The following is a 23,520-nucleotide window of genomic DNA, read 5'->3' as shown; positions in this document are numbered from 1 at the left end:
TAGAAAATTGTGAGAAATGTAAAGAGTTTTAGACTTTGGAACATGGAGCCATATCAGTGAAACGTGTCAAGTAATTGGAACGATTTTTAAAATCCTTACATAGTAACCACCATTCAAGTGAGCATACAATTAAAATTGCGCTGGCGCTTTGTGTAAACTAAGATCGCCATCTGAACGGTATTTTGTTCTGCCAGGTCAAACTCCATATGTCTGTGGGAGTTCTGCGCTTGCTGAATTGAAACTCGGCAAACTCCATCAACAAGCCAAGCTGCCTCAAATTTGCACCTCACAAGCTGCAACGATAACATTCCCATAAACAGTGGGTTATCGACCAGCTGATAACCCAATTTTGAGTGTTTCATTAACACTCAAACCTATTTCAGACGGGCATCTCACGAGTCTCTGTGATAATGCTATTGCCAACCAACACAATCAGCTGTTTGATGAAAACAGCAAACAACGCAAACTGCTTGAAGGTTTCATTCCAATAAGGATTTGGGGATCTAAACAGATAGATTTAGTTTTTAAATGAAACAATAGCCATACCTCTAACCAAAACTGTAACCGTAACACTTCTAAAACTAAAACATACTACAAAGAACACTTCGGCAAGTGTTTTGTTGATCTAAAAATAACGAATTGTGAATCCTGTTACAACATCTTATGTAGACTCTAAGGAGGTATTACTGAGGCTATTCAAAGCCTTATTCAAAGGGCTTAACCGATAATTCTTTCAAATTCTTTCTAAACTGCTAACATCTATTTCATAGCAACCGTAATTCCGTCGCCAAACCGTAGTATTCAAAGCAATAGACCTGGCTTGGAAACCTTCAAGGATGTGCGCAGTTTTGTACGTATTGATTCTAAAAGTGAAACAGAAGGATGTTTGCAAATTTACTTGAATATTTGTTTGGTGAAATCCACTCTAAACAGATTGACGTGCTATTGTAATCCGGTCCACAAATCCTGTGTAAAAGTACGATAAGGATACACGGTCTACTAATGGGATTATATGTCCTTAACACGTGCACAACCCTTTCCTGAATGTGAGGATGCAAAAATCTTAAAGCACAAACTCCACCCACCCCTAAGCACTGCACATTCAACTGGGGACATACATGATAATATCTTGGTGAATACATCGCCTTTGTCTTTTTTTAACATGTAAAATATTTTATTTTAGGTAATAATAATTATTTGCGGTTAATATACACTTATATTGAGAAATATGGCTTATTTTATTACCGCGTTTTGCATTTACCCAAAGAATGACGTATATTCTACCCTCTGAAACAATTGGTACATCTCACATGGAAGTAGAGAAATGGCAGCTTCAGTGAACTTGAAGTGTCACCGGCTCATTCATTTTTGCATTTTTGGGTGGTATATTTTCACCCTGTGGCACAACTGCTCCTTGGAGATATCAAAAAGACACCCAGGAGCAAGGTCTTACGGAGGTCGATGGAAGTACCTGACATTTATAAATCTTGTAAGTTAAGTTGCATAGATAACATACTAGTGACTTTGTAGCACAGTTTATCTTGTTGGATCATTTTAAGAAAGCACGGGTGCATTTACACTTCAATCGTTACTCAGTCACATCGGTGTCAGTGAAGTTTCTGGAAACTTTGTCGCTGTTCAATAACGGCAAACAGCAATACTTTTGCAAACAATATTGGGTGGTAACATTGCGTCATCGTAACTAAAGCGATTCTAAAAGTTTAAAGACACATTGCAATACGTATTTATATAGCTAAATTGTGTGGTATTAAATATTTTAAAAGTGTCGTGTAAGACTTGCACAAATGGATTGTGTAAAAACAAATTGCATTTGTTGTTTGTTAACTTAGAATTTGCTCCCTATAGGGATAGAGGAGTGACGAAAATAATAAACGTGGATGGTGTTGAAAATGGCGTTTTAAACGCATTTATTGTTAGTATTGCGTGTAATGTATGCTTTGCATTGAACTGTAACGAGCAACGCAATCCTGTCCTCGACTCTTTTCTCCTGTAGGTTATGCAAACTGTGTTCTTCGGGCTCTGCTTTGTGATTGACGTGGTCCGTGCGGGTACTTCCTCCTTCGTCACCCGTTTGAGAGACACCGTCTTCACCGTGTTGGTGTTTCCCGTGGGCACGGTGAGCACCAGTGGTCTTTATCGCGTGTCTTCTCGAGCGATTGACAGATAAACTGATAAGCCTCTATGTTTCCACTTTATTTTGCACGTTAAAAAAAAACAGAAACGTTGAAAATGCGTGGGAAATAATGACCCTTCGTCTTCTCACACTCAATAATGAAAAAAAGAAGCATCCATTCTTTTTTCTGTAACTGCTAGCAACAATGCAGATTTGCTGTAAGAAAGTGGGGGTGAGGCAGAATACAGATGTACACACATTCAGAGATACAGAGATACGAGTTTAAATAGCCAGGAAGTCTTTGGGTTTGGGGAGGAAACTGGAATACTAGAGCAAAACCCCCACATTGCACAATTCCACCCTGGTAACCCAAGAGCTGTGAGGCAGTGTTAACCACCACTGGGACACACAAAAAAGAACAGCTGTGTGTGTGTGTTTGTGTAAGTTATTCACACCCTTGTGGGTGAATCAGGTTTATTTTCAGTGTTTTCTGTGCTCAGCTATATACAGGTTTATATTCTATACATTTATTTCTGTATTCAAATGTTTCAGATGGCCTTCCCCTTGAGTTCTCTCGTGTGAATGTAACTATTATATTTATTAACAATGCAATATATAACAAAACTCCTCAAAGCCATTTGGTATGTTATGGTAAATGTTGTACATTAAGACATTTCATTGTGTTGTTAGGATAAGACATTGTTAAATTACATGAAGGTCATACATTTCATTACAACATACACATGTATTAAAGTACATAAAGGCACGAAGAATATTCCTTATAGATATTCAGTTAGGGAATTAAAATAACCACCAACTACTGTATGTTTGCCTGACTTTATAGTGTACTTCTCAGGCTGCACTCCTGACATTAAGTAACTGAACTCTTCTCTTAACTCCATCCTTCACATCTTGTACACCCTGCAGTTTGTTTTCCTGTCCTTCTGGTTGATTTACGCCTACGACCGGGAACTTGTCTACCCAAAATATCTAGACGACATCATCCCTGCCTGGCTCAACCATGCCATGGTGAGTACTGTCCCGTGAAATGCAGATCACACCGATAAACTGTGCCTGTAGCAATGCTGCTTCCTTTGGGAAAACCCCTGTACAGCCCCTGTACAAATTACAAGGTGTCACTGCACTTATCCAGCGAGTGTAGAAGAAAAAAGAAGTCAAATGCAGGAATTTTAAAATGCTGCACTTCAAGAATTTAAAAAAGAATATCTTTCAACATGGTAGTTTCTTTGAAGAACAGGACCTATAAGAAGACAGTTTGTTGTGTATTGGTTCAATGATGACCTCAACGATGAGGTCTAATACCCTTCTTCTTTTACGTTTTATCACTTTGTGCCCACAATCCAGTCACCAGTTAAGAGAGCTTGGAACAGAGGTTTCAGGACTTTCAGTTCATATATTCTAAGCACTGTTTAAGGTACTTAGTGAAGTAATGCTGACTAAAGGCCATCTCGCCCTTCTCTTTACAGCACACTGTGATCCTGCCTCTGCTGCTGGTGCAGCTGTACCTACAACCCCACCGGTATCCCAGCAAGAAGAAGGGCATTTTTGGTTTGGCTTTCTTCTCTGCCATATACCTGGCCTGGTAGTGCTATTGTTCTACACTTAAAAGGCTCAGCATGTTTTGTGTAAAAGTGGAGAAGTGTAGGTTAAAGTGATACTGTAGTATTTGATATTTCCTTAAATTGATATCAAAGTTAATTTAACGCAAACTGTAATACTGTATGTATCATATATATGTATTTTTGTTAATATAATGGATCCATAAAACCACGGTTCTTATGTGATTTGCTTTCTCATTGATAATCACTCCTTGCATGATTTAACTGTTCTTGTTGTAGTTTTTAAAAAGTAAGGTAGTCTAATTATTCAAGATCAACAGGAACATCAGAATTGATCTTTTTGAATCTATGCAAAAAGTTCAGTTGGGACCGAATAATCCTTCAGCCAATCTTACTTTTTTCCTTCAGCATGTTTGAATTGTTTTGTTACTGTCACAGGACTTATTTAATTTAAGAAATGGACTTTTGAATCTCCGTATCTCTTTTGAAAACCCTAAAAACCATGTAATATGGCATTCTAAACTTCAATTTCGACATTCTTAGCTCCTTGAATGAATGCTATATATTTACAGTGCACAGTTCGGCTTTTTTCTTTAACAATGATGGAAGTGTGTGTCTCTCACTCCCAACTCTCTCCCCCTCTCTGGGTTTCTCTCTGCCTGTGCTGTAGGTTGCTGTGGGTTCACCATGCCTCGGGGATCTGGGTGTACCCCATCCTTGCCCAGCTCAGCCCCGCAGGGCTGATGCTGTTCCTGGCAGGCTCCGCCCTCGCCTTGGCACCCCTGTACCTGCTGGGAGAGAGGCTCAGCCACCTGCGCTGGGGTACGTAGGGAGGAATCAAGATTTGTGACACCTTCTGCCAGGTGCCTTGCTTTAACTCTAGTTTCCCCTGCAAGGTAGTGTCTTTTCAATCTGTAATGTTGTTACAGATTTGTTTAGTCTGTAAATGCTTGAAGACGCTTTCTCAGCATCAATACAGATTTGTAATAGTACACTGAAAGCCTGAAATACCATTGGTGTAATAGCCCTCTCTTTTGTACGACAGTAATGAAATATATTGGTGTATAATAAGAACAGTCTAATAATGAATTAGAAATAAATCACTGGTATGTGTTGCCTCCATATTTATTTTGTCTATGATACATATCTAACTTTCATTTTTACTCTGTTTAAAAGGAAAATTCAGCAAAAAGGAATAGGATTTTTCCAGCTGTGGTGTGGATTTCAATGAGACGACAGAATCTTCTCAATAATGAAGAACAAATTAATTGAATGAAGAAACTTAAATCATTCCCCTGGATGACAGAATACCTAATTGTATACTAAGGTGCAGATCTGACGGGCTTCAGTCCTGTACAGAGAAACAAACTTGTGCATCATGTGACTGGCTTCAGAGGATTCAGAACAAAACTGTTTTACAATATTACTTCAGTATTGGAGTTCTCAAATTAAGAGTTTCCCATCATTTTTTTTCTCTTAAGAGCTTTTACTGTAAGAACATTGGGGAAATATGTCAATGCTACACCATAGTACTTCAGCAAAAGGTAGCACTAATGGGCAGTGTGCATTACTTTGTTTCCCCTGTACATAACTGCTAAATCACAAAAGACTTTGTCGTGTTTTATCCATTATAGGGCAGAATGAAGGACAGAAATGATGGGGAAGAACAAATCACTGTGTAGGCAGTGGAACTCAAAAACAAATTAGTCATCTATGTTGTGGAAGCAGATGCCATCAAGTAAAAGCTGGATGAGGTCTTTTGATCAGTTTTGCTGCTACTAACTACACAAGCCAGATTGGAACAAATGACCCCCTCTTCTTCGTGAAATTTCTGATTTTCTTATTCATTCAAGCTGCTGGTGGGAAAAAAATAAAACATAAAAATGCAGGTGATGTAATGTGTTTGCAATGCACTTCTGAGGTAATCGCTAAAAAAATAGTTGTAGCAGAATTCATTGTAAAGTAAGGTTTTATTTTTTTTAAAGGCAATAACCTGTACTTTTATACTGTGGTATGTTTCTTACTTTTCTAACCCTGACATTTGCACTATATAGGAAAATGCGTGTGTGAGAATAAATCATTAGTTTCTTACACTGTCAATGTAAACAACTGCTATCGTGCATTTCAGCTATGAAGTATAGGATCCATAAAATGTACTGTAATGAGAATTGTTTTCTGTGTAAACTGCATCACATTATTTATATTTTGCATCCTTGGTATTCAAGCCTACTGTCTCCAATGTACTTTTGTTTAAAAAACAGATATGCTATTGTCCATTGAAATACATGCTTTTAATGTAAAAATAAAACTTTATCACATAACTTTTCATATGCTTTATTGAATTACCTATTCAATAAATTCAATATTTATGTCCATTTCTTTCTATATATATATAGGATGATGCCATTAAGTAATCATTCTCTTAGACTGTATTTCATGACACAAAACAAATTGTTATAAATATTATTCTTCAGAAATGAACATGCTGAACCAACAGCCAAGCAGCTAATTTTTTCACTGTTCCAGGAAATTATAAAAAACATTCAGATATATAGTATATTGATGCATTCCTGGTATATAATTGTAAAAAAAAACTTTCTTTACTCTTTAATTTTTTTTCTCATAAATAGTAAGTCTCCTATTTCCATCCAAATCGTTTTTTTTAATGTTTTACTCATTGAATGTTCAGATCTAAAGGTGTGATATATATACTTAATTTTCAATAATTTACAAAAGAAATGTCTTTATTATGTAAGATTTTCCAATGTCTAAATGATTTTTGTTCCTGGAATGTGATGTGCAGTTAGAACTGGCATTCTACCTGGAAAGTTCCTGTTTAAATACTGAATTAATAACAGAGCAGAGAAGTTGTTCTGCTCTATATAACTGTGCATATTATTCTTTAGTGACGTTTAATACAGATTAAATGCTGCTACTCTATGTAGGTTCTGAGCGCAGGAACTGTCTATTTCTTTATATGTAATCTTATAAGCTTATTTAGACACGTATGAAGTCTTTTGTTTATGATCTTGGCCAAAATATTAGGAACCGCTAATCAAATGATCAGATTCTTGGTGAAAGACAAAGCATGACTTGAGTCAATACTGGGGTCCCTCGAAGAAAAGGCTGGATCAATAAATCGGTAACTCACATAAGGGCTAGAGCAGGGACAAATATGCTCCATTTGTTTCCAACAGTTCTGATGTGCTTGTGGAACGTGAGACAGGTCTTCCCCGGAGAAAAAGATCCACAAATCTCAGTTCTGTGGGAAAATGGTGGGATTTGCTGTTCTGTCCCACACTTTACCCTCCTGTCTACTTCAAACCATCCTGCTAAATGAATCAGATGATATTGGACCACAGATATTTCAAAACTTGCACGATGCACCATGCTCGAGCTATTTTGTAGCTTCTCGCAGAGGCCCAATTCATTTTTTTAGGCATTTCAACGATTTCTTTGCTGTATTTTTTAATTTATGTTATTGCATTAAGCTGGATAAGTTCCAAGCATTTCAGAGCAATGCGTGAAATTTACCAAATAAACTAAAACAGGTAAAGGCACTAATCCATATATCATCCACACCATGTGCAAGTACAATTTAACTTTAACCATATTAAAATTAACCATAATTTGTATGTATTATTACAGTTTCGCTTTACTCATACATCGATATCCAGTAGCCAACAGCACTGAGCGAGCGCAGCTTCAACCATCCGGTCTACGTCAAGACGCAGGACGTCGGGGTCACGGTGGGGTTACGTTCAGTGTGTGAAGTACGGCGGCAGTCTGCGAGTTTACAACAAAGTAGTAGGTTACTCTTATTCTTTTTTTTAACATAGTTATACTGACTAAATAGAGTGGATTTATATATCAATATAAATCATATAATTTTTACGATTGTGTGGTCATGTAAAAATCATGTGATAAGTACGTTTGCTTTGTGCGGTGGTGAAATTGTGGTGAATTTCTGTTACATTTTGTAAATGCAATGGCTGGATTGTGATAAATAATTTGCCTCAGTAACCCCTATTTATTATTTATCAGGTTTCAACGGTTAGAGATGGCAACAGGTAGAAACACTTGTAATAAAACGGTAGCTTAGCTGAAAAATGCGTTTCCTTGTTTTGCTGCGGTTTTTTTCCCCATCCAACTGATGACTGGCACCACCATGGTATCTGTGGGTGCTCGTAGTATTTAGTGTCCAGCTCGACCATTTATCAGAAAAAACCAAGGGAAATGTTTTTATGATTACCGTACGTCTTTTTAGTTATAAAGTGTCAATAGGTTTCTGATGTACTGAGTTTATCTGTTCAGAATCTACACGTTCGTTTTATTTATCCGTTTGTTGTGTACCTTTCCGTAAACATCCAAGCATATTCAACTTTTCCTCGTGTAGATAGAGATGAGATGGGGGAGAAATATCTGTTGATGCATTTTAGCATTGCAATGAAGGAGGAACGTTAGCCTTCATCAGAATGATGTGTTCACTGCAAGTGACTGTAGAATAATCCAGACATCTTGTTTTTTCCTTGGATGTGTCTGCTGATGGGAGCAATCTTGGGTGATAGCTGGATGAGAGACCATAGTTACTTCCTAATGCCTCATTAGTGACAGAAGATTTATTTTGGACGTAATGCTATGTGTCTAATGAACATAAGTGCATTTCCAAGTGAATTTTCTCATTTTCTCGTTTTCTCTTGAAACAGCGATGTACCGACCTAAGGCCACCCTGAGGGACAGGCAGCACCTGTACAAGCTGATTATCAGCCAACTGCTGTATGACGGGTATACCAACATTGCCAACTGCCTGATCAATGAGGTCAAGCCCCAGAGTGTGGTCTCCCCTTCAGAGCAGCTCCTGCAGCTTGCCAAGCTGGGTAAGGAAGCTACTGTCTTAGGGAACAGGTCTTAGATTGAGAAGGCAGGGGGGTATTGCTGGTAGGAAGACCTGGATTTTTTTCCCCAATCAACTTCAATTTTTGTTTTATGGCGGCTCGTACTGTGTCATGAGCTGATCCACGTTTTTGCTCTAGAGTTGCTTGAGAGGAGAAGAACGTTTGTGGCATCAAGAAAATCCGTTTGACTTAAGTGTACCTTTTCCTGATTTGCGTGCATGGATATGAATCGGACATTTTTATTAAAAGCTTATTTTAGGCAAACAGGTTGTTTTTTTTTTAGCATCCCGAAGCTCAGTTCACGCCTTGGCCGTGTGTCTTGTCTCTGCAGGCATGGAGAATGATGATAGTGCCGTGCAGTATGCCATTGGGCGCTCAGACACTGTTGCGCCAGGGACGGGCATTGACCTGGAGTTTGATGCAGATGTGCAGACCATGTCCCCCGAGGCCTCGGAGTACGAGACCTGCTATGTCACCTCACACAAAGGCCCCTGCCGAGTAGCCACCTACAGTCGGGATGGCCAGCTGATAGCCACAGGCTCTGCTGATGCTTCCATCAAGATCCTGGACACAGAGCGCATGCTGGCCAAGAGCGCCATGCCTATAGAGGTAAGGCGTTACCAAGGGGAAGAGAGAATAGGCATGGCTTCACGGTCTGAAACTCAGACTTTTAAATTATATTAACAGTGGTCTGCCTCCTTATGAGCTGGAAGCTGAGGATGCAAGCTCAGTCTGTCATTTAGCAATCTTTTTGTGGCAGAAGACGCAAGCATTTAACTTACCTCAACTTGATTGATCAGGCAACACACAAATGCTCCCCCATTGTACAGCTTTCCACGGGGCATATCCACAGATCAGACCCACCCCTGGCTGAAAGCTTGCAGAACTAAATGCACGGTATGTAAAGCCAATAAAGCATAAGAAAGTACAGTGTAATACATTATTAAATATATTCTGATCAGAAGCTTCATAAGATCAGAAGAATTATTTTTTTACTAAAATAAAATTTGAGTTTTTTTTTCCCGTTATAGTTGACACTATTTTTACTTTGCTGTTAATTTGATGATTTAAGACAATATGGCCCAGTATGGAAAATTGATTAATCCATTTATCTTCAGTGTAGTTTTTGTGTATGTTTGCATTATTTGATATATAAACTTTTTTAAGATGAAGAGCAAATCAAACTTTAAATTAAATAATGCAAATCAAAAGTGCAACAAGGAGTGCAATGCAAAGAGTAATAAAGTTATTAAACAAGTAAACATCCATTAAAGGTGTCAAATGTGCAAATTATATTTAATATGTAATTATGTGTGTGGTATATGTAAATTATCACCCTGTTCTTTCAGCTGTTTGATTAAAGCTGTGTAACTTATGTGTACTGTAGCTACTTCAAGTGCAAACCTTATATCAAGCCCTGATCATGCATTTTATGTCTCGCACTGGGTCAGCCTCTTGAAGTAGGTTGTTGCAAACCCAGATAGATTATTTTACACTTGAGAAAAGTTTGATCTGAATCGCCATAACTCTGTTCAGAGTGTCAGTTTTAAAGTTCCTCAAGATAACTTCCTTGTCTGTGTGTCAAGCAGTGCTTATTTTCAGCCACAGTTGTCTAGAGCTTACCTTCTATAAATATTTTCACATCCTGACTGAGCCTGCTCAGTGAAGTATACTGTTGAAATGCAACATTACTGTCAAAGGTTTTATTGTGCAAGACCTCAGGCACCTCTTATATTTGGACATCGTTCCATATATGAAGAGCCACACAACAGCAAGATTCTTTTACATTTTGCCAGGTCACCAGCAACTTGTTTTGAGTACTTTAAATTTTCTGTCAAAAAATACACTTATTTGGTTTTGCAAGGCAAAATAAAGTCTCTGACTCTGAGCACCGTGAGGAAGACAATGGTGTCAAAAAAGAGGAAGAAGCAGTGCAGAGCACTGGAACACAATGTAACCACTGACCTGTTGATAATCAGGAACAAAGGTGGGAAAATGTGGTAGATTTTAGGTAAAGTAATTGTTTCCTATAAATATATGGTTGTACTGTATAACCTCTTGCACAGATGAGAAGAGACCAAGTCTCAAAGAACCCTGATGCGATGGGCGCTCTGATTTTGTGGAATTATTTTTTTGTGTTTTTTTTAATGTGACATTTGGATTCCCAGAAATATCCTATAGGAATTTAAAATCTGGTGTGTAATTGTGTACCTTTGTAACGTTTTGTTAAGGTACGAGTAAATATGATCATTTTGTGTAATGTATAAGAAAATAAATTTCTTTTTTCAGAGGTGCATATTTGTACTGAATCTGTGAATTAAGATACAAATATTTTTCTTCTGTTCCCCAGCTTCTGTACGTGTTGTTTCCAAGCATTTATATTGTCCTGGAGTTTCAGCACCATTCACTTGCTATTCTGAACACTTGGGGTCACTGTTGTCCCTTGAATTTTCCACCTTGCTCTAAAGTTAAACAGAAAAGGAGCAGCAGTGTAGTTCATTATAGTTATTGACAGGGGCAAATTCAATTTGTGTCCTGAAATAGCTCCTATTTAACTAAAAGCCAAAGTAAATCCCATGTTTACATGCTGTGGCTAAAAAAATCCAAAACTTGTTGTTGAAGTTGTTCGTTGGTTTCAGACACCGTTCCTATAAGACTTAGTGTCTTTTGCTTTTTCTTCCAACCTGAGCAGTCATTTAAACTATTTCCCTGTATAGGATTTTCATACATAAAATCTTTATTTTTAATATTTAAATCTTATTTTGGATATTTCTAACATTCCTTTCATTAAGGACGGTTAAGTATAAAACACCTGGCAGTAGTATTTATTACAGTTAGCTATTCAATTAGTAAGTATAATGACTGTAGCAGAGAACTTGGGTAAAGGAAAACCCAGATGACGCAAGGCCCTCCAGGAGTTTGAGGCCCCTATCCTATTTAGAACAAATGACAGGAGAAGTCTGTAACATGTTCCATGTTATCGGTTCTGGTTTGTGTTACACTGCTGTGCTGAACAACATCTGCCTCCTCATGTCTGAACGATTTCAGATGTCTTTCTGCCTTTCCACTGCTGAAATATGAAGTTTATCCAGGTCTTTTCCTCAGTGAGTTCCTCTTGGCTTATTTCAGGTGATGATGAATGAGACAGCCCAGCAGAACATGGAGAACCACCCTGTGATCCGTACACTGTATGACCATGTAGATGAGGTGACCTGTCTGGCCTTCCACCCCACAGAGCAGATCCTGGCCTCAGGTTCCCGGGACTATACACTCAAACTGTTCGACTACTCCAAACCCTCCGCCAAAAGAGCCTTCAAATACATACAGGTACACAGGGTGTAGACATACATTGTGGTCCACTTATTGGACTTACTGGTCATGTATGTTTAGGTTAATAAATGTTTAGAAGGTTTGCGTGTTTGCATAATATAGCCAGTGGCAGGTGTGAGCCTGGCCAGTACCTGGATGGAAGACCTCCTTAGAAAGCTACGGTTGCTGCTGGAAGAGGTGTTAATTGGGACCGGTAGGGGGTGCTCACCCTGCGGCTCATGTGGATCCTGTGATGATGGGGACACTGTACTGTACAAAGGTGCTGTCCTTCTGATGAGTCAAAAAACTGGGGTTCTGACTCTCTGTGGTCATTAAAAATCCCAGGGCATTTCTCGAAAGGAGTAGGGCTATACAGCGTCCTGGCCAAATTGTCCCCTGTCCTTTACCAGTTATGGCCACCTAATAATCCACATCTATGAACTGGCTTCATCACTCCCCACTGAGAGCTGGTGTGTGGGGAGCAGACTGGTGTACTTTTGCTGCCGTCACATCATCCAGGTGGGGGCTGCACATTGTTGATGTGGGGGGGGGATCCCTATTAGCTGTAAAGCGCTTAAGGAGAGTGTCCAGAAAGTTTTTTATAAGTATAACGATTATTTAATATGATATGTTTATGTGTTATAATGGTTCAGTTTCTTTTTGAAATAATTTGTAGATTGGTATCTTAAACCTGTGTGTTGGCGGATGTGAGCTAACATTTTAATAAGAATCTTGTTTCACACTTTTCTTATTTTCCGTGCATTCCTATCAATGAGACTCTGACATTTTTCTCGTGATTTCCCTCGGGTGACCCACAAGGAAGCAGAAATGCTGCGCTCCATCTCCTTCCATCCCTCCGGTGACTTCCTGCTGGTGGGCACCCAGCACCCCACCCTGCGGCTGTACGACGTCAACACCTTCCAGTGCTACGTGTCCTCCAACCCACGGGACCAGCACACCGACACCATTTCCGGCGTCAGCTACAACCCCACCGCCAACAGCTACGTCACCTGCAGCAAGGACGGCAGCATCAAGCTGTGGGACGGCGTGTCCAACCGTTGTGTGGCCACCTTCGACAAGGCACACGACGGGGCCGAGGTCTGCTCGGCCATCTTCTCCAAAAACTCCAAGTACATCCTGTCCAGCGGCAAGGACTCTGTAGCCAAGCTGTGGGAAATCTCCACAGGGCGCACACTGGTCAAGTACACAGGTGGGGAGACCTGCTGCCTGGCCATTCTTACTTGAATCTGATCTGATCTGTGTTTCTCCTTCCAATATGTTGCGTTTTTGTGTCAACCTACCCAAAATGCACAGACTGTTGAAGAACAGAGTGAGGTGTTCAGTTTAGACTTGGTTGAAGATAAAGGGAGCTTTTCCGTAGCTCCTGTTTTGCATTTTATATCCCTTTCCCTTCCCTTTTTTTATCTCCATTTGAAAAATGTGTTACTAACTCACCTTAGTTAGTAGTCTTATGTGATTGAGCTCAGATCAGTAGTATATAATAGTAAATCACTGTCATGGTAATTGTAAGAGTGAATTGTCTTGCTCTGCCAAGGTAGTCTGCTGAAAGACTTTTTGCAGTCTGGTGTAGACATGTCTTTTTCCAAAAAAAAGTCAAGGTTAGTACTAGAAAGTTATAGTTTCATTACATCTCAATGCTAAACTTCCTAATTTAATGAATTGTTGGGTAAATGGAGTTTTATCCCCCTGCGGTAGTTTAGATCTCTCTTCAGAGCAGGACATTGTTTTGCCTGTGCTCTCCAGAGGTTCTGTGCAGTTCGCTGCAGTTTGTCTTGCAGAGATAAGTGTATTTTGAAGTGGCTTTGCAGCTAGGTAAGAGTACCGGACTGCCTGTTCCTTCTCTAATTGAAACTGCTGCTCCTTTGTCAGGTGCCGGTCTGAGTGGGCGCCAGATGCACCGGACCCAGGCAGTGTTCAACCACACCGAGGACTACGTGCTGCTGCCGGACGAGAGGACCATCAGCCTCTGCTGCTGGGACTCCCGCTCGGCCGAGAGGAAGAACCTGCTCTCCCTGGGACACAACAACATCGTGCGCTGCATCGTCCATTCGCCCACCAACCCCGGCTTCATGACCTGCAGCGACGACTTCCGAGCGAGATTCTGGTACCGTCGCACCACTACGGACTAGAAGTCTGTACCCCCTTTGCTCTAGGAGCTGCTGTATCTGCCAAACCGCGCCGATCCCGGCCGCTTTTCCTCTTACCCGTCAGCCACTCAGCAGAGAGAGTCAGGGCTGGATACTGTCAAGCATATTCGGATGAAGGGGATGTCAAAAGCAAGCTTTATTGTTTCAAAACGTATGAAGAAAGTGACTAGGAGTTAATAAATTGGATGACTTTTTTTCTCCCCCTGCGTTAAATAATCTGCCTTCTATTTATGTGCATGTCTTAGTATTGTGAATTACCATTTTTTTGAAGGTGTTGCACAATAGGATGAGTAGCATTATGGTTTTATGGGTCCGAAAATGTGACGAATCAGCTATTCAGTCTCTCTGATCTTGTTTACTGTATGTTGCAATTTTGTTCACCTGCACAACTTGGAAGGTTATGTAGGATATATCTCGAACTAAAGTTGGTTGTTTTAATGGGGGGTATTTTTTGATGGTTTCAGAGACATCGTTACTATAGCACATCAGCCTGAATTGCAGAGGCAAAATGTTTTTTTTTATTTTGATGTTTTGGTCATATACAAAGCAAGAAATGTAAATTCTCTTGGGGAAAAAAGTCACACCAGGATTTGTAAAGAATTTCTTTTTCAATAAAATGTTTGACAGAGGAAGAAGATTTAGTGTAGAGATTGAACTTTTTGTTTGCTTGTGAGTTTGTTGACAGGAAGCAACATGTCAGCTAGTGTAAAACATCTCTCAAATTCAGTGATCCACATTGATGAGCACCGAAGACCTTTATCATTCTGTAGCACTAATGTGTTAGCTATTTGACTAATTCTTTCTTTTCCTAGAAAAACTGAGTCTTTTGAACACTTGCTGGAATTTGCAAGCTTGTATGCCAGTAAATCACTGGGTAGCTCAGAAACAAACCCAATGCTGCCTTCACTCTGTAAGCATACCTCAGATAACATCTTAACGGTGTGTTAAAGGTCTTCTCTAGTAATATGGTATACTTTTTGTTGTATAGATTACAGATATTTAGTTTATAGATTTTTTTGCATCCTTCAGCAAGAGAGAGCCCAATGACCTTTGCAGTGTTTGTACAAACATGAGCTGGGATGCAGCTGTGGGGTTTGTTTTTTTTATCTATTAAACCACAAGCTGCCTTCCTGAGAGCCTGTCAGAACTGTAATTGCTAGCTGCTTTTAAAAATATCCTTTTCTGAATTAGGAGACAATATTGAGTATTTCATGCTTGGAGCTAAAACATTTTTGTCAGTGACAAGACTTCATCAGAAGTGTGTAGCACCTAGTTTAAACAAAGTTTAAACTGAGTTTAATTTTTTTAATAGAATTTGAGGAAACATTTAAGGTTCAACACATTTACGTTGAGATGTCTTTCTCTTATATAGCTCTGTGAAAGGCAACATTTCTTACATGTAGCACAAAGGCTTAATTAAATTGATTAAGAACTAATTATTTGGCATCATTCTAGTTTCTATGCTCAGAAACATCCATCTTTCACAGTGTGAGTTAAGTGACTAACCACAGGAAGCTGTGGTGAAGCTCAGAACCATGTTCTTGAATGCATATATTTTTGCAACTATATTTTAGTTGGGGAAATGGTGACCTAGAATGTTTGTTGGTTACAAAACACAAATAGAACAGTAAATGTTTGTCACATGGAAGCGGATTACAGCAACTGCTGGGCTCTCAGTCTTGAACGGAGAAGACTACAAGGACTCCTGATACAGTTGTGCTAGAAAGTTTGTGAACCCTTTTCTCAATTTCCACATAAATTTGACCTAAAACGTGATCAGATCTTCATCTAAGTCATAAAAATAGGTAAAGAGAACCCAATAAAACAAATAATACACAAAAAGATACTTTTCATTCAGTTATTGATTGAAAGTACGTGAACCTAAACCCAAAACCCAACCCCAACGTTTACGGTAACTGTTGATCAGTCCTGCACTTCGGCTTGGAGGAATTTTGGCCCATTCCTCCTCACAGAACTGCTTCAACTCAGTGATGCTGGTGGGCTTTCTTGCATGAACTCCCCGCTTCAGGTCCTGTCCCAACATTTCTATTGAATTAAGGCCTGGACTTTGACTCGGCCATTCCAAAACATGAAATTTCTTCTGCTTCAACCATTCTTTGGTAGACTGACTTGTGTGTTTAATGTCGTTGTCTTGCTGCAAGACCCACTTTCTGTTGAGCTTCAGTTCACAGACAGACACCCCGACGTTCTCCTGTAGAACTTGCTGGTACAAACCAGAATTCATAGTTCCAACAGTGATGGCAAGCCAATCTGTTCCCATGGCAGCAAAACAGCCCCAAACCATGATACTGCCACCACCGTGTTTCAAGGCTGGGATGAGGTTCTTATGTTGGAATACAGTGTTTTGTTTTCGCCAAACATAAAGTTTTTTTTACTCATCTGTCCACAGAACATTCTTCCAGTAGTCTTCTGGCTCATCCAGGTGGTCTTTAGCAAACTTTATATGGGCAGCAAAGTTCTTGGAGAGTAGCGGCTTCCTCCTTTGCACATTATTCTTGTTTACCGTTTGCCTGATGGTGGACTCGTGAACACGGACATTAGCCAGAGAAAGAGAGGCCAGCAAATCTTTAGACATTACCCTGGGTTCTTTGTTATCTCCCAGAATATTATACGCCTTGCTTTTGGAGTGATTTTTGTTGGACGGACACTACTGGGGAGAGCAACAATGGTGTTGAGTTTTCTCCATTTGTACACTATCTGCTGACAGTGGATTGGTGAAGTCCAAAGTCTGATGAACATCGACAACTCTTTTTTTGAGGTCCTCAGAAATCTCCTTTGATCGAGGCATGGTATGCATTCACAAACCTGTGTGGCGAAGACCAGACTTTGGCGGTGAAGACTCAGGTTTCCGTTTTTTTAAATAGGGCAGGGCCACCCAAACTCACACCTGATTGTCATCCCATTGATTGACACTCCTGACTCTAATTATCCCCTTAACTGAACTGATAACCCTAGAGGTTCACAAACGTTTTCAGACAAAGACATTTAATGTTGGATCATTTTGATCAATAAATGAATGCAAAAGTATATCCTTTCATGTGTTATTAATTTTATTGGGTTCTCTGCTTATCTATTTTTATTACTTAAATGAAGATCTGATCACATTTTAGGTCAAATTTATGCAGAAATTCAGAAAATTCTAAGGGGTTCACAAAGTTTCTAGCAGCACTTTAAAGGTATTCAAAACTTCAGAATCAATGGCAAAACATGAACAAGAGGACACAAGTGGAAACTGTGTGGAATTTCATTTAAAGCCAAGAAGAGGATGAGCTTCTTTACCCAAAGGTTTGTGGGAGTTTTGAACAAAATACTCGGCCATGTTACTGAAGCCAATAAGCTTCTCAGTTCAATTAGCTACTAACTACCAAACAGGCTAGATGGGTGAAATGGTTGATCAACTAAAGGTGAATTTCAGACACTCACTCATTTTGTGTAAAATGGAGGGTCATTGTCTCCATGTCAAAAGATCAATCCTGGTGATAGGTTCTATGAAGACTCTACTTTTCTTCATTACTCTACTCTATGTTTTGTTCCTGGGCAGCATGGTAGAATATTCGTTAGCATTACTGCATCACAGCACTGGAGCCTTGGGTTCAATTCCAAACCTGATGTATCTGTATGGAGTTTGCATGTCCCCCCCTGTGTTTGCATGGGTTTTCTCCCACAGTCAAAAAACATACTGGTTATGTCATTGCCTTCTCAGGAAATTGAACCTGGCGTGAGTGTGTGTCTGTGGTTGTGTCCATGTGTGCTCTGTGGTGGACTGGTATCCCCTCCAGGGTGTGCCCTGCCTTGTACCCATTGCTTACCATAATAGACTCCAGCTCCCCCGTGACCCTGAATTGGAAGACATGCTTAGAAAATGGATGGCTGGATGGTTTGCTTCTTCCTCAGGTAAGTTATGTCCAGGAGTTTTGTTTTTCTTTGGAATTTTTGGAATCCATTGACACGGATTGTGGCTTTTGCCAGCTCGGTGGCCATTAAATTATATATATAAACAAGTAACACGGTAGTAATTAATTAGTAATTGTCTCCAAGAGAAGCAATATCACAAACACACTGGGTTCCCCTTTGATGTAAGAGTGACTCCTTCATCTTGATCTGTTCTTTGATCTGTTTTTATCTTGTTTTTGTTTTTTCTTCTAATTTAGTAGCTGGATATTTTTTCAGTTGTCATACTTAATGCTCAATGTTTTTTCTTGGCGGGGGAAATGCACTAGACAACTGTAAAGGGACTAGCACGTATCTGACTTGGAAGTGAACGGGAGCTTCTCCTTTTTCTGTCCAGCACACCAAACGCTGAGGGAAATCGCAGATATTTCTCAGAAACCCTCTGGGAAGTTGAGACAGACATCTCCTGTAGGTTGAGCAAATAAGATCAGGTCATTGATGGCTTTAGGTGAATCCCGTGACTTCTTAAAAAAATATTTCTTAAAAGAAAAGCAGAAGAGAGGTTAATTCGGGGCTTGTTTTTATTTCACTTCTCCTGCTAACTTTTATAGGCAATGTAAGAACATGCAAATTGTGGCAATTATATTCATATATTTGCCAGTCTTGCAAAGAAATCCTCAAATTAAGAATTCTCTCATTTAAGGATAAATTTCCACGGCCTAGAAATGTTTTTGTTTTCTGAAGAGCTACAGGTAAAGGTTTTACCAAAATATTTTTAAGCATAAAATACTTAAATAAGGTCAATTGTTTTTTTTATACTCCGAGGGTCCTACATTTTCACAGCAAAGTAAGTGCTTTAATAAAAATGAACAACTGAAACTCAAGCTCAAATTGTGACACATTGCCCCAGTCTAAAGGAAGGCTGAGGGAAACAAGTCTACACTGTGATAATGACCACACTAACCCATTACCAGTGACTCTATATTTTATATTTCCTCTTTCTATGTTGCCTCATACATGAAATGATAACTGTATTCTCCCTATTAATTCTCCCTATAACCTTTGTGTTACCAGTCTGATTATTGCCAGGACTACCGTAATTAATGAACACAGATTACAGGACATTAATTGTTTTGCTGATTTTTTTTTATTCTAAAACAATTTGCTTTTGCACCCAGCTAGCAAGTTAACTGAAACAATTTGGGCGAAGTACCTTGCTCAAGGGTTCAACAGCAGTGTCTCCCCTGGGATTCAATTCGATCCCAGAGCCTCTGCTTCCAAGGGGGAGATGTTTAGGTAGGCCGGATCATTCATGTCCTGTGTAGAATGTGGCCAGAATGATAGGGTCTTTTACTCCTACTCTTACAAACAGGGCCATGGTGGAGAAAGAAACTGGAGGGGTTTAGGTGGGAGGAAACCAGAGCACCCAGGAGGAACCCACACGAACACAGGAAGAAGACAAACTCCACACGCATAGAGCCCCAGGTCCAGAGTAGGGCCCCAGTGTTGCGGGGCAGCAAATCTTAAACCTGCGCCACCCAATAGCTGAATATCCTGTCAGCTGCTCATGTTTATATATAGGAATATTGATGAACAATCTGATCCCATCCTAAAATGTCAGCCTATCTGTGCATTTGTATCTGTGCCTACTTGCAGAACTAAAACCATTGTGAAGACTGGATGCTTAATAGAAATGTGGAAGTTTTTAACTTGAAATTTCTAAATTAACATGCCCCGAGAGACGGGGGAGTGCTGTAATTCCCCATTCACGATCAGTGGACTTTTTCCACAAGACGGACACGGAAACACTGAACTGTACGAACTGCACGTCCCCATTATATACTCAGTAGCTTATGAGTCTGATTAATAAGTTTCTCTGAGTGCATGGACCATCCAGGAGAAAACTGCAATACCACTTAGATATACACAATAAACTATATCATGGCCTATAAATACATTTATTTTCTGTGTGGTGAAGTTACCCACACAGTGGGTCAGTGACTAAGTTAATGACAACTACAGGGGAACTCCTCTATTATAAAAATACATTTCGCCACACAGCCTTGTGCTGCACAGACATACAAGGGAAATTACTACTGAGCTCCTCTATACTGCATTCCATATAAATTCGTACTTATATATATAGCAGTGTTTTTATAAGACGTATAAAATAAAACTTTCCCATTTAAATACCCTTAATTTAAAGCGCTGTAATGTACTGATATATATTTATATACCTCTCATCTGTTATTTGTAGTTGTGCGTACTGCAACCAACTATTTTCACATGAAAATAGCTTCTCAGATAACACTGTAGTATTGAACAGTACAAGACATCCGTATGCCTGGACCTGGGCTCATGCAGCTCAAGGTACAGAACCTCTATAAACCTCCTCACACAGTGGAAACCACAACCTGGACACACACCAGTGTGACAGCCATTGAGATACTGACTCTGTGACTCCCCCAGTGTGATTATTACAGGGATCAAGTTACACAGAGTCTTGGACGATTAAGGTGTGTACACGGTTTTAGAAAAGCTCTATCCATGGTTAAAATGATTGTTTTTTCTAACCTTATATCTTAATTCTAACCTGCCTGCAGTTTTTTGTGGCAATATATTGACTGACTGACATAATTTCACATTTCAGTGTTTTAAGCAAATTCCTTTTCATTGCAGTCCAGCTGTGAATATCCAAAAACTCAGTTATCCACCCAGGGGTATGTGTGCTTTTCTCCATTTTCCATGTAACTCCTTAATTCATGATAAATTCAATCAATAAACCTGGTGTTGGAGACTGATCTGTCACGTTTACTCTTTTCACCAAGCTCTAGTACCCTTATTCTGACAAAAAGAGCCTTTGTCTCTTCACAATTACGTGGACGAGCTGAGCACTCGTTTGAGGGCACAAAAGCCTTTGAAGGAACGGGCACTCTAAGATTATTCCCAAGTTTCTGTAGGAACAGTGGCTAGGTCAGGGAAACAGTGCCGTAATCAAAGAAAGAATGTTTATGGGCCTCAGACACTCAATAAAAATCAAAGGCAAGGCAAGCAGACCTTACAACTCATTACTTAATACATGATTACTTGAAAATGTTATGTCTAGCACTTAAAGAGTTGTAGCACCAAGTAGGTTTCACCTGACGACCAGACTTTGCCAGCAGTGTACAAGGAGATTTGAACTTTGTCAGATATGATTTTGTTACAATATGAATTTAAGTTATTTCTGCATCTGTAATACATAAATTCTAAATAATGCCATTTAATTTGATTAAACTGGCATTTTTAGTTTTTATACAATACTATTAATCTAATGCAAATAATCTAATTTAATTAATGAATAATCTAATTTAAAGATGATGTTCTTGTGTTAGGAATGACCAGATTTGTTTACGTACCTGGTCACCATTTACGTCAGTGATCAGTGTTATCTGTAAAATGCATTTGAGGATTTTGGAAGGCAACTGAGATGTTAAGCATAAAGTTAATAACGTGTGACAGGGACAAACACTAAATAGAATAGGCAAAAAGAGAGTTTAGTGGGATATTCCATGCCATTATTTTTGTTATTTGGATATTGACTTACTCTATTTTTTAATGTATTTGCCAATAGAAAGTGATTCATAATCTGAACAAAACTGAAGGAGGTTTGGTGGTATCCTCTACAGGCTACACTACAAGGTGATATTTCAATTCGTTCAAAATCAACAGTACTCCTTTAAAGTTTTCATATCTTCCACTTTTATAATATTTGACCTTTTTCTATTTTCTCAGATCCACATTTCACATAATTGAGGAAGCTTTAATTTATCCAGTCAAGGTCAAGGGTTTTCTACTTTCCTCTCCCAGGCTGTAGGGTTGTCTTTGATATAATGAGTCCTACTTGTGTACATTCAGGGGACATCTGGAACAAAGTCAACTGTTTTCTCGGCTGTCCTCCGACATTTCATGATCCCTCGCCAATTTGGAATAAGTCCCACTTACTGACAGTTTTATCCCTTTACAAGTCATGTTTATACACGTAATGACTCCTAGTGTCTTGACACTGACAGCTCAGTATGTCAGGAAGACTTCACACTACAATACCCTCTTGCCCTCATCTGTTTGCTCCACCAGTCACCACAATAGAAAATCGCTCCCCTCAAATAATTCGTAAAAGAACTACATTGATATGTGGAAAGGTGGTCCTGACAAGGGTGTGTTAGGGGATAATATTTTTCCCTTTTCTAAAATCCTAGCGTGAGATATTCTCTAGTGGCCGTTCCAAATGAAAAATGCCCCCTGCTCTCTCTGTCACAAATGGACACAAACTGTACCCGACCTGGCACTTACCCAGACTTGCTTGAGCAGTGTTCTTTGGGGAATGGGAAGTGGACACAAATCTGTGGTGAGGTCCCTAGAAAAAGGCAAAACTTTTCATCATTTCCTCTCATGCCCATACGGTGAATGTACGCGGGCAGTTTTTCTTGAAAAAATATAAATAGTGGTATTTTAATATTTCTAAAGTTTATGTTGAAAGTGGAGTGCTTGTTCAGTTGCATTACTTGAAAAGCGGTCCATCAGTCAGAATATTTTACGAACACCTTGATTATGGTGTCTCCCCCCCATAACTGAAATATCTGCTTGATGTCTGTGTGGACAGGATTGACCACAGGGCTTAAGAAATGGACTTTGTCCTTCCAGAATTTGGAACCTGTGGCCATATAATAATTTAATATAAAGATTTCACTTTAAATGTAGTAATAGGCTTTCTCAAATAATATTTTATGCTATGAACAGTCATGCTACACAAAGATGTAATGAAGGTGCTAGAATAATAAAGATTGTATAACAATGCAGTCCTCAAATGTCAAGAAATAAATTACACAAAAGCCAGTAATAAGTGTATATGGAAGGAATATTCTTCATTCAATTTTCCAACAGCTTTTCCAATACAGGGTTATGGGGAGCCAGAGCCCATCATGTCAAGCAAAAGGCACGAGGCAGAGTACACCCTATTATAATATTGGATTATATAAACTATATTACAACAGAAATGGAACAGGATGAGCAATATTTAGAAAAATGAGCACTGATCAGGCAGAGAAAGGGAGGAGACTATGTGGCCCTTTTTGTCTATTTTGTATTTAGCAGTTAATTGATCCAGGGATCTCTCCCAGCTGTCAGGATATCAGCTTCAACAACATGACTGGGCAGTTTGATCCACACTCCTGCAGCCCTACATGCAGAGAAGTGTCTCCTCATTTTAAAAAAACACTTCCCTGTAGTTTCCACATGTGTCCTCCGGTTCATGTTTCAGTGATGAAGATGTTGAATTTGCCAGACAATGCCTTTGAGTATTTTGAATACTTGGCTCAGTTCTCCTATTAAAGTATTTTTTTTAAAAAAGCTGAGCAAGACACTTAATGATTAAAACCAAACTTTAATATTTGTTGTTAGAGGCATCTTAGATTAACATATTATTACAGTAAGTGGTTGTTGATGTCGTCTGCAGATTTATTTAGCAAGCAAACAAGTTCTTT

General features: G+C 39.3%; 2 protein-coding genes across 4 annotated transcripts; both read left to right on the top strand.

Annotated features, from left to right (window-relative positions):
* Positions 1 to 1,118: 1,118 nt before the first annotated feature.
* Positions 1,119 to 6,035, top strand: adtrp1 (androgen dependent TFPI regulating protein 1). 3 transcript variants are annotated; one of them, XR_001480510.2, is made up of 6 exons: positions 1,119 to 1,489; positions 2,015 to 2,137; positions 3,062 to 3,163; positions 3,622 to 3,703; positions 4,385 to 4,536; positions 4,891 to 6,035. XR_001480510.2 is itself a non-coding variant. In XM_015364735.2 (6 exons), exons 1-5 carry the CDS (start codon positions 1,325 to 1,327, stop codon positions 4,542 to 4,544), a joined length of 666 nt encoding a protein of 221 aa, XP_015220221.1. In that variant the 5' UTR covers positions 1,120 to 1,324; the 3' UTR covers positions 4,545 to 4,577; positions 4,891 to 6,035. The 3 variants fall into 3 exon arrangements, 2 of the variants coding, with proteins under 2 accessions (XP_015220221.1, XP_006639616.2); XM_015364735.2 differs by having other exon boundaries at positions 1,120 to 1,489; positions 3,622 to 3,737; positions 4,385 to 4,577; XM_006639553.3 differs by having other exon boundaries at positions 1,123 to 1,489; positions 3,622 to 3,737.
* Positions 6,036 to 7,419: 1,384 nt separating this feature from the next.
* cstf1 (cleavage stimulation factor, 3' pre-RNA, subunit 1) lies at positions 7,420 to 14,721 on the top strand. Its single transcript, XM_006639502.3, has 6 exons — positions 7,420 to 7,521; positions 8,421 to 8,591; positions 8,941 to 9,218; positions 11,739 to 11,936; positions 12,738 to 13,128; positions 13,809 to 14,721. Exons 2-6 carry the CDS (start codon positions 8,423 to 8,425, stop codon positions 14,066 to 14,068), a joined length of 1,296 nt encoding a protein of 431 aa, XP_006639565.1. The 5' UTR covers positions 7,420 to 7,521; positions 8,421 to 8,422; the 3' UTR covers positions 14,069 to 14,721.
* The last annotated feature ends 8,799 nt before the right edge of the window (positions 14,722 to 23,520 follow it).

The sequence above is a fragment of the Lepisosteus oculatus genome, chromosome 16 (genome assembly GCF_040954835.1).
Source record: "Lepisosteus oculatus isolate fLepOcu1 chromosome 16, fLepOcu1.hap2, whole genome shotgun sequence".
Taxonomy (NCBI): domain Eukaryota; kingdom Metazoa; phylum Chordata; class Actinopteri; order Semionotiformes; family Lepisosteidae; genus Lepisosteus; species Lepisosteus oculatus.
The sequence above is the reverse complement of the archived record's forward strand: the minus strand, read 5'-3'. Positions and strand labels throughout refer to the sequence as shown.

Coding starts and splice junctions, on each gene's coding strand:
- adtrp1 (XM_006639553.3), top strand. CDS start 1,325: ATGGCAGCTTCAGTGAACTTGAAGTGTCACCGGCTCATTCATTTTTGC. Junction 2,138..3,061: donor TGGTGTTTCCCGTGGGCACG/GTGAGCACCAGT, acceptor TACACCCTGCAG/TTTGTTTTCCTGTCCTTCTG. Junction 3,738..4,384: donor TCTGCCATATACCTGGCCTG/GTAGTGCTATTG, acceptor CCTGTGCTGTAG/GTTGCTGTGGGTTCACCATG.
- cstf1 (XM_006639502.3), top strand. CDS start 8,423: ATGTACCGACCTAAGGCCACCCTGAGGGACAGGCAGCACCTGTACAAG. Junction 9,219..11,738: donor AGAGCGCCATGCCTATAGAG/GTAAGGCGTTAC, acceptor GGCTTATTTCAG/GTGATGATGAATGAGACAGC. Junction 13,129..13,808: donor CACACTGGTCAAGTACACAG/GTGGGGAGACCT, acceptor CTCCTTTGTCAG/GTGCCGGTCTGAGTGGGCGC.